This window comes from Microtus ochrogaster, chromosome 1 (genome assembly GCF_000317375.1).
Source record: "Microtus ochrogaster isolate Prairie Vole_2 chromosome 1, MicOch1.0, whole genome shotgun sequence".
NCBI classification, from domain to species: Eukaryota; Metazoa; Chordata; class Mammalia; order Rodentia; family Cricetidae; genus Microtus; species Microtus ochrogaster.
In genome coordinates this window covers 38118444-38129006 of record NC_022009.1, presented here as the reverse complement: position 1 = coordinate 38129006, position 10563 = coordinate 38118444, and the positions used below count along the sequence as shown (strand labels likewise).

Genomic DNA, 10563 nt, shown 5'->3' with positions numbered 1-10563 from the left:
TCCTTCCTTCCTTCCCTCCCTTCCTCCCCCTTCTTTTTCTTTCTGGAATTTGCTCTGTAGACCAGGCTGGCCTTGAACTCAGAGCAATCCACCTGTCTCTGCCTCCAGGGTACTGGGCACCACCATGCCTGTCTAAGGACAGACTTTTTATTAAAAAAAAAAAACCAACTTAATTTTATGTGCTTTGGTGTGAGGGTGTTGGATCCTTTGGAACATGAGGTACAGTTTTGAGCTGCCATGTGGGTGCTGGCAATTGAACCTGGGTATTCTAGAAGATCAGCTAGTGCTCTTAGCTGCTGAGCCGTCTCTCCAGTCCCAGGACAGACTGCTTAAGTGACTTAGACATGATAGCTGCCTTGGTTTGTGTGAATCCTGGGCAGAATCTCCAAGTGATGTCATTCTCAGATCCTACATGACTGTGTATGTGATGACTGATGGCTTGTTTTGTTTCTGTCTAGATTTTAGCCCTTTGCTTTCTCTTTGGGAATTTCTCTGCTGCTCTTTCATGAAGAGCCATCAAGATCTTGACTTCTTCCCCTGTGACCTTCTGTGCCCCAGCTGTAAGACCTTTCTCACCTGAGGACTAATGAGATAGGGTCCTGAAGTCAGTCCAAGGCAAACTGAAGGTCTCACACTTAGCTGTCCTCTTGTCCGGCAGCTCCTGAGTGCTGGACCCATGTATGGGTTCCTACACAGTCACAGCGGATGAATGCTAAACACGAGTATTCGCCATCACACAGGTCCATCTGAATGGGCATCCGCAGGCAGAAGCCGGGCATTGCAGATGCTTTATTTACTTCATCACCTGCTGTGCTGCATGGGATGCTGTGTGCAGTGACGGTCTATACGGCAGTGCCTGCCTACGGATGTTGATGCTGGCCACAGCATCTCTCCATGTTTGCACAGGTGTCTGTTCCTGGAATGACATTGTCAGTGGAAAGTTAGGCAACCTGTTTCATCCCTGATCTCAATTGTTGTGCATAGAGTACAGTGTGTGTCATCTGAAACAAGGCATTCCTACAGGGATGGCTTCTGTTCCCCTTGATGGCCTTCTTTTGTTTCAAATTATGATAATAATAAGACAGGATCTCATGTTGCCTAGGCTGACTTCAAAGTCACTGCATAGCTAAGGATGACTTTGATCTTCTTGCCTGCCCTTTACCTCTCCAAAAATGTGGTATTACAAATGCAAGCATGCCCGCCACACCCAGTTTGTGTGGTGGTATACTTAAACATAGAGCTTTTGGCATACTAGGCAAGCACTCTGCCAACTGAGCTACATTTCTGTCACCATCATCAAAACAGCATTTTCCAAACTGTGTTTGCTGTGTAGTCCAGACTGTCCTTGAACTCCTGTTCCTCCTGGACTACTTCCAGAAAGCTGGGATTACAGGCGTGTGTCACCAGTCTGGCTTCTGAGTTGTACTTTGAGACATCACACTTGCCTGGACAGTGACTGTTGGATGAAATAGAAGCTGTGAATGTGTTGCTTCGTCCGTCTGGGTCATTCTCTTTGAGACCTGAACCCATGCTTTTGCACTGTCGTGTGGTCTGAAATATGAAAACAAGTTGCTTAGGACTTTCAAGGGCCCTTGTTAACCTGTAGGTGTGACAGCGTGTGCCTGTGTGTGTGCACACCTGTGCCTGTGTATTTACACCCCTGTGCCCGTGTGTACTACCTTACTATCAGGTAACTGTGAGTGATAGGAGCGGGGATCGTTTAAAGTTGAAGTTAAAAATGTTTTAAAAAATAATGATGTTAAACCTTGACCAGTAGGGAATGAGTCACAGGGAGTCATCTGCAAGATAGAGATACCCCGAGATGGCCTCCTTCCCTGCCATGTCTAAAAGCCGAGGGAATTATTTCTTCCAGGCAGACGCATGCCACGCCTACCAGATCATTCACCGGAACGGGATTCCTGATGAGCAGATCATAGTGATGATGTATGACGACATTGCCAACTCTGAGGAGTAAGTGGGGAGCTTTGAACTTGGCCATGAAACGGAATTTGAAAACACTGTGAGGCGTATGGGGCTCCTTAGGACAGTGACACACTGTGGGAATGGGAGTGGCCCCAGGCAAAAAGTCACAGGGATGTCATGTGTTGAGCTCTCAGCATGTTTTAGGGTGCAAAAGGAGGTACTTGGAGAGGGTTGTAGCGCTGAACCCTGAGGTTGGGAGCCTGTCCTTAATCTCTGCACTTAGCTAGGCACCCCCCTGTACAGGGTCCAGTCTGTGCAGGGTCTCCTGCCGTGCTCCTTGCTGGCATGTGTTCTCTTGCACACTTGCCCGAGTGTTCTGGGAACTGAGAAAAGACAGGTTGTCCCCAGCTAAGCAGCTTTTGGGCTCTGGTGGAGTCCCTCTTGATTGTGGTAATTGAGCCTGGGTGTTCAGCTTTGCTTTGTGTTCTGTTCGTTTGGTTTTTCTAGACAGGGTTTCTCTGTGTAGCCCTTGCTTTCTAGGTGCTAGCTCTGTAGACCAGGCTGGTCTCAAACTCACAGAGATCCTCCTGCCTCTGCCTCCCGAGTGCTGGGATTAAAGATGTGCACTGCCTGGCTTGTCTGTTTTCTGAGAGCAGTGTTGTTTGCATGGTCTTATGCCAAGGTGCTCTGATTCCCAGCAGGGGCAGGACACCTGCACTTCGGCTCCTCCCCTGGGTCTGAAGATCTCCTTTCCTCTCAGCTCCCACCAGGAGTACTTGGGTTCAGGTAGCCGAGATCCCTAGCTGCCCAAACCACATGTGTTGGTGCCTATCCAGGCAACAGGAAGTGTCTTCAAGAACAGAGCTGTCTGCTATTTGTTCCTGTAATGACACGTTTTGTGTTACAACTGTGTCCTTTAATTTTCAGCAACCCTACTCCAGGCATTGTGATCAACCGACCCAATGGCACAGACGTGTATAAAGGCGTCCCGAAGGATTACACTGGAGAGGTGAGGGCTTTGGGTTTTAGTTTATTATTTGTTTTACACCTTTTTGCTTTATTTGCCTTCATCTACTTTCTGTGATTTTCTTTTTTTGTTTGTTTTTTAAAATTATTTTTATAGAGCTATATATTTTTTTCTGTCCCCTCCCTTCTTCTCCCCTCCCTATTAGCCCTCTCCCATGGTCCCATGCTCCCAATTTACTCAGGAAATCTTGTCTTTTTTCTACTTCCCATGTAGATTAGATCCATGTATGTCTCTCTTAGGGGCCTCTTTGTTGTCTAGGTTCTCTGGGATTGTGGAAGATAGGTTTTTTAAAAATTAATATTCGGATACATTCCTCACTTAATGGTTAATTTCCTCCTATTTTATTAATATTGTGTAAATTGGCATTTATGGTCTTTATACGCTCTTTTTCTGAACTTCTTTTTAAGATAGCATTTTTTTCATTTTCCTTTTTCTCTTTCTTTTTTCTTTTGTTTTTGTTTTTTGAGACAGTGTTTCACTGTAGCTTTGGAGCCTGTCCTAGAACTAGCTCTTGTACAGCAGGCTGACCTCGAACTCACAGAGATACACCTGTGTCTGCCTCTCGAGTGCTGGGATTAAAGCATGCGCTACCACTGCCTGGCTTTTTTCTTAACTTTCTAAGGACGTCTTAGGAGGCAAAGAAACATTGACCCAAAGCTTAGCATTTCTTTCAGTTTTGTTTCACTTTATGGTCCCTTAAAATCAAATGGAAATTTAATATATATGCAATATAGTTAATCCATTTTAAGAGAGAATTTCTTTCTCTATAGGTTTATAGGGATATGTGTAAATCCTTGGTGGTAGAATTGTAGGTGATATTTTCCCCTTTTTATCTTTTGTGTTGGTTTTGATGGTCGAGTATCCTTGGGACTCTCAGATCTGAGGTTGCAAGCTGGAGGCTAATGAAGACCTTCACTTCCTCTTTTGTCCTTTTGAGTATTTTCCTCCTGTGCTGGCAGAGTCTTTTAGTTTTTGGGGGGTGGTCCCCCAGTTCATAGTTATTGAGAAGGAATGAAAGGCTCGCAGAGTTGCCACCTGCCCCAAACAAGATGGCATTTTCACAGTTCACAGACCCCGGGGCCTTGGGAATGTCATCCCTCCTGGTGTGGGAGTGTTTGCTGTTGAGCTGGGAGCCCTGGGCCTGACACAGACTGTGAATTGTGCTCAGAAGTGGCAGCTGGCTTTGACTCCCTATTGATTCCTCGTAGGATGTGACCCCGGAGAACTTCCTCGCCGTGCTGAGAGGCGATGCAGAGGCTGTGAGGGGCAAGGGGTCTGGAAAAGTCCTGAAGAGGTACCGTCTGTTTTGTGGGTTCCACACTCTCAGAGCTGCAGCCGTACACAGAGGACCTGAAGGGGCATAGTTCTTTGCTCCTGTCACTTTTGAGAAGTTAGAGAGGACAGCTTTGTCCTGCCTGACCCAGGCCGCACAGTCTGATGCGTGGTTGTGTGTTTCTGTGCCACATACCCCTGTGATCCAGGGCCTCTCATGTTTTTGTTCCCCTTATGACTTCATGCATATACCATTTAGCTCCAAGCCTAGCCCGCCTGCCCGCACACACTCCTCCCCGACGACTGCCTCCCTAGCACAGCTTCCCGTTATTTATTTCTTGATACAGGTGCCACTTAATTTATCCAGGCTGCTCTTGAACCTATAGTCCAGCTCAACCTCCAGAGTTAGCATGTGCTTGCATTTGTGCATATGTGTGTATCTTCTGCCCCTTTCTGCCTTTTGGAGACAGAGTCTTGCTATGTAGTTCTGACTGACTTGGAACTCCCTAATAGACCAGGCTGGCCTCAAACTCAGAGATCAGTCTGCATCAGCCTCCCAAGTGCTGGTATTAAAGCCATGTGCTACCAGGCCCTGTTCAAACCTCTTAACTTTTTGATGAAGGCAGCTTTTCGGGGACATGGACACGGAAACAGGAAGGGGAAGCTGTGGGGTCTCTGGCTCACGCTCTTCCGTCCTTTCTTGGCAGTGGTCCCCGGGATCATGTGTTCGTTTACTTCACTGACCACGGAGCTACTGGAATCCTGGTGTTCCCCAGTGATGATGTGAGTTCTGCTTACCATTTTGATCGTGGGTTTTTGTCGTTGCCATTGTTATTGGGTCCTGGGGATTGTATGTGGGGCCTTGTGTGTGTTAGCCAAGTGCTGTTCCGCTGAGCTATGCCCTTCACAATTTCTCTTAACATTAAACATTGATTTTTACATTTATCTATTTTATGTGCCACGTCACACATGTGGAGATCTAAGGACAGTTTTCGGGGGTCAGTTCTTCCAGCCTGCAGGTCCTGGGGATCAAACTCAGCTCATCATCAGGCTGGGCAGCCCGCTCTTTCCCTGGCCGAGCCGTCTCACTTCCCCCTTCTTAAGTCTTTAAAGATACACGAAAAGGATAGTTTTATTTGCCTTGAAGATTTAAAGGAAAGTGTAGAAAACAAGGCCTGTGTGTTGAGATTAAACCTACGACGTGTTTTCTGATGTTCCACCAGGGTTGGTGTCAGTGCTGTGTGGTAGGGAGTGGGGAACAAGTGTTGCGGCTGGAAGGCTGTATTTTATTTTCTAGCCGCTGCTGCTCTCCCTGCCACAGTGTCAGTCAGGACTGAGTACATCACAGACAAGGTCTAAGAAAGCCTCCAAATGCTGAGGACGAAGCTGTGCGCAGAGAAGCGTCCTCTCTTGTCTGTCACTGTGTAAATGGAAGGCCTGATGGCTTCTGGGTTTTACTGCTCACCCTGGTTTCTTTTACTGATTGGGAAGAGGACTTTATAAGGTGTTGGTGGCTTCTCTAGGATGCTGGTCTCAATGCCCAACTTCTTACCTTGCAGCTTCATGTCAAGGACCTGAACAAGACTATTCGTTATATGTATGAACACAAGATGTACCAGAAGGTAACTTCAGTTCCCCAGTGCCTTGGGGAGGGAGGAGCCCGAGGAGGGCACAGGAGCGAAGCCCACACTGGCACAGCTGGCTCTTGGACAGGTCGCTGGACTTTCTGGGTTTCGCCTGGTCAGCTTTGACCAGTGGTGTCCCAGCGTTCACTGTACCTCTTAGAGAGCTTGTTACAACACGGTGTGGGCCTCAGCCCTAGCTTAGTGTTGGCAGGGGCTGTAAATTACCCGCTCTAGGTCCAGAGAGCACAGGCAAGAACAGTTCCAGAGACTGCCCCAGTGTGGGACAGCTGAGGAAGAACACGTACTACCTTACTCTCTGTCCTCTGTAGAAGCTGTAGAGGGTGGGGTCGACATGATCTTAACCCAGAAAGATGGCCGACGTGTGGCCTGGCTCTCTGGAGCTGCTCGCACTCAGATACCAGAACCAGCGTCTTCAGCATTGGGCAGCTCCAGTCCTCCTGTGTTCTGCTGACTCAGTCACGACTCCATTAGTGAAGAAATGTGATTGTCAGATGGCTTCTGTAGCCTTTGGCAACCGCTTCTGTACAGCGACAGTGGCTCCCCGATCCCAGAGCAAAGGATTGTGGGCAGGGATGGGAAGAGTGACAGCCAGTGGCTGGCACTGCCTGCTGGGCGCTCACCTGCCCTGGATCCTTGCAGATGGTGTTTTACATTGAAGCATGTGAGTCTGGATCCATGATGAACCACCTGCCTGATGACATCAATGGTAGGTGGCTGTCCTTTGCTACTGCCCGCTGGAGACCAAGTGTTTCCCCTGTGCAGGGACACTGATGGTAGCCTGATACGCCGACGGGGGACATGCTTGTGGCCAGATCTGGCTTCTTTTGCTCTATAAGTGTTGATAGAAAATAAAGATTCTATGGGGCCTGGAGACTCGGCTTAGTGGTCAGGAGCACGGGCTGCTTTTGTAGAAGACCTGAGTTTGGGTCCACGGAGGTGCATAGCCACCTACAACTCCACTTTCAGGGGAACCAATGCTCTCTTCTGGCCTCCTAGTGTTCAAGCTACATGAACAGGCAAACACTCCTACTCACAAAATAAAAGTAAAACAATTCTAAAAACAACAACAACCCCCCAAAATAATGCTATCAAGAAGAGTCTTTATGCAAGCTTCCCAATGCTGCCCAAACTGGACCAGTCTGTCTGATCTCAGGCAGGTAGGCGACTTGGTCCTTGAACATGGGGACAGTGACTGCCTGCTTGTTAAAGAGTGACATCTTAAATGCAGACACTTGCTTTGAGACGGAGTCCCTATAGTCCAGGCTGATCTCAGACTTGCTGTATAACTGAGGATGTCTTTGAACTCCTGATTTTTCCTCTACCTCCCAAGTGCTGGGATTACAGGCATGTAATCCCATGGTTGTCTTTTTTGTTTTGTTCAGTTTAACTGTTTTTCAGGCCTCATCCCTTCTCAGCAAGCACTCTGATTCCCCTCCCCCCCAGCCCCCATTTTAGTGTTTTCTAAATAATTGTCAATCCTCCCTAAACCAGACTGGACCCATGTTCTTTGTGTTCCCCAGTTTGTTAAGACCTGTCAGCCGTCTTCCCCGAAGTTGTGTTCTGAACACACACACGTACACAAGATTTTGCTCATAGCTGCAATAAGAGTCCCTTCTTGGCTCGCTTCCCTCCATGTTTGAGAGGAGTTATTGTTCAGAATGGACAGAGCCATGCTCTCCCTGTGTTGAGTATAGCTTTGACGTCGCCAGCGGAAAGGAGGGACCCCAGTTTCAAGGGTGGTCCGAGGCCAGAGTAAAACAGATCTCACATACACCTTTGCTCTCGCGTAGTCTATGCAACTACCGCCGCCAACCCCAGGGAGTCCTCTTACGCCTGCTACTATGACGAGAAGAGAAACACGTACCTGGGGGACTGGTACAGTGTCAACTGGATGGAAGACTCGGACGTGGTAAGGCCTTTCGTCAGGGCCCCTCAGCCTGCCACGGAGCAGCCCTCCGGCTGCAGGTCCTCCAAGGGCTTCTGTGCTTGTCTTCCCGCAGGAGGATCTGACCAAGGAGACACTCCACAAGCAGTACCACCTGGTGAAGTCACACACCAACACCAGCCACGTCATGCAGTACGGGAATAAAGTGAGTGGGGCCTCACTTCCTTGCTCTCTAATCCTGGCGCCTCAAGCACGTTCATTCAGAACTTTGTCTCTTGATAAAGAGAAACGGGATTCAGGTGTGGAATGATCTCAGCATGGCTCTGCCTCACGGAGCCTCTCTGTCCTGGAACCAGACGTACCAGGTTTGCACTTACAGGTCTGGGCGTTAAGCGTGAGCTCTGGACCTGTGTCCTTCCTCATTTGTCAGAGACCTTGCTTTCAGGATAGCTGGTACACCAGACAAGGTTGTGTGGGGGAAGCCCTGAGCAAGGGCCTGTCACATGGCAAGAGACGATGGAGACTGAAAGCATGCATTCTGTTTCATGGCTGTCCCACTGAACCCCGCATTTGGAATGTCAAGCTGCCTGTCATTAGTTCTCATTGGCTAGAAGTTGGAGACTGTTCACACATAGCCCACCGCTAACTCTGTCCAGCCGGGACCAACATGGTCAGATAGTAGTACTCGGGGACCTGTTCTCTGGCTGCATGCAGAAGGCTTGAGCCTTGGCTGGGAAGGAAGGCTTTGGATGTGTAGCTTGGCTGAAAATGAAAAAACTTAAAATGGAGCTTCCAGTGTGCCATTCCCCAGGCCTAAGAGCTTGCCAGCTGAGATCTGTTTTCAGGTGCAAGCCCTGGCATTCCAGAAGAAAATTCACACAAGTGTGGCCAGGTTGCTTTGCCCTGGCTTGGCACTTGGATGGGTGTGGGAGAGAGCAGGACAGGGTGAAAGCCAGACAGGTGACTCGGGTGCCATGCCCTGCTGTGTGGCTTTGCCTTCAGCTTCCCAGTCTCAGTACAGGTGTTCAGCTTGGTCCATTTCTTGTCTATCTGTTTCTCTGTGAATGGTGGATCTTTTAGAACTTTCTGTCTTTCTGCTTGTGTTTTGGTTCCAGTTTTAGAATGCGTGTTGCATTAACGTCGCTTGCTTTGATAACGAGAAAGCTTAAGCTATTTATTCCCCTGGGGTTAGGTCTGTCTTGACCTGTGCAAGCAGATAAACAGACTGGCACTTGCATGCATTTTGTTAGCGTCCGAGGCCCAGTGTCAGCCTGGCCCGTGGCCCTAGCTCTGCCATTCTCATGGGACCCAGACTTCAGCTTCAGCCTGGACAGATGCTGGAACCTCCTTGCTGCTGGGGGCAGGCAGGGGAGCAGGGGCAGGGGCAGGCAGGGGAGCAGGGGCGATGAGCAAGCGCACTCAGGATTCCCCAAGTTGAAACAAACTTTAAAACTGTGGATCTGCTGCTGGCTTTGCACATGGAGGAGCTCTTGCTGCAAAGCACACTGGGTATTTTCGATGTTCTTCAGTGGTGGATTTCAGCCACACATGTGGCTGCCCGTCTGTCTCTGCCTGAGTTGACCATGTGGGCCTAGCCTGCTTGTCACAGCTGCTTAGCTGACCAAACGGTTTGTGTTTGTGTTCTACCCTTCCTCCAGTCTATCTCTAGCATGAAAGTGATGCAGTTTCAGGGTATGAAACACAGAGCCAGCTCCCCCATCTCTCTGCCTCCAGTCACACGCCTTGACCTCACCCCCAGCCCAGAGGTGCCCCTGGCCATCCTGAAGAGAAAGCTGCTGCGCACCAATGACCTGAAGCAATCCCAGAATCTCGTCGGGCAGATCCAGCAGCTTCTGGATGTAAGTAGTGGTCAGAGGGACTCTTCTGAGAGGCCGGGCCAGTTGAGACCAAAGGTGTGTGTGTGTGTGTGTGTGTGTGTGTGTGTGCGCGCGCGCGCGCCCAGAACTCGGGGTGCTTCCTCCCCCATAGAGAAAGGAGTGCGGCTTCTTTGCTCTTGGAAAGCAGAGCAAACAGCAGAGCGGTAAGCTGTCTTCATTCTTTATGATGACTTTGGCCTCTTGAGTGTCAGGAAGAAAAGGATTGGAGGTCCAGCTTCTCAGAATCCTTCTAAGATGCTCTGGCCTTTTGGTGATCCCTTCTAGATGTTTCTATCTTACTACTTCTTGACTTAGTCTTTTTTTTTTTTTGGTTTTTCGAGACAGGGTTTCTCTGTGGCTTTGGAGGCTGTCCTGGAACTAGCTCTGTAGACCAGGCTGGTCTCGAACTCACAGAGATCCGCCTGCCTCTGCCTCCCAAGTGCAGTCTATAAGATTGTCTTATGATCACTTCCTGAAACTGTTGTCTGTCCTTCACAACTGTTGCTATGTTCAGAAGTTGATGGGATTGGCAGGAGGATCGTTTCGATCATAGCTCTCATTTGTTCCCGTCTGTTCCAACGAACTCACTCTGTGTTAAAACTTGTCCCCAGTCAACATGGCACTCTGATGGACACGTGGACAGATTAAAAAAAAAAATCCGTGTTTGTTTTATTTTATTTTTTTTCAAGTAGAGTCTCATGTGTCCCAGGCTGTCCGTCTCCAGCTTGTTACATAGCAGAGGATGGCTTCCAACTTCTGAGTCTCCTCCCGCCTGAGTGCGGAGTCCCATCATCCCCAGTGTATGTGGTTCTTAGGATTAGGAACTGAACCCAGGGTTTCATGGATATGGGCAAGCACTCTACCAGCTGAGCCACATCCCCACTCCATATATATATATATATATATATATATATATATATATATATATATATA

The 10563-nt window shown here is 48.7% G+C and overlaps 1 protein-coding gene across 2 annotated transcripts in view; it reads left to right on the top strand.

Annotated features, from left to right (window-relative positions):
• The window catches only part of Lgmn (legumain), a 34957-nt gene that overhangs the window by 20846 nt on the left and 3548 nt on the right, over nucleotides 1-10563 (top strand). For both annotated transcript variants that reach the window (XM_005343476.3, XM_026780779.1), the window contains 9 exons: nucleotides 1874-1971; nucleotides 2851-2932; nucleotides 4159-4244; nucleotides 4930-5005; nucleotides 5782-5844; nucleotides 6508-6574; nucleotides 7659-7777; nucleotides 7869-7958; nucleotides 9412-9612. In XM_005343476.3, the coding sequence (XP_005343533.1) occupies nucleotides 1874-1971; nucleotides 2851-2932; nucleotides 4159-4244; nucleotides 4930-5005; nucleotides 5782-5844; nucleotides 6508-6574; nucleotides 7659-7777; nucleotides 7869-7958; nucleotides 9412-9612 (882 nt within the window). The remainder of the gene's footprint in view (nucleotides 1-1873; nucleotides 1972-2850; nucleotides 2933-4158; nucleotides 4245-4929; nucleotides 5006-5781; nucleotides 5845-6507; nucleotides 6575-7658; nucleotides 7778-7868; nucleotides 7959-9411; nucleotides 9613-10563) is intronic.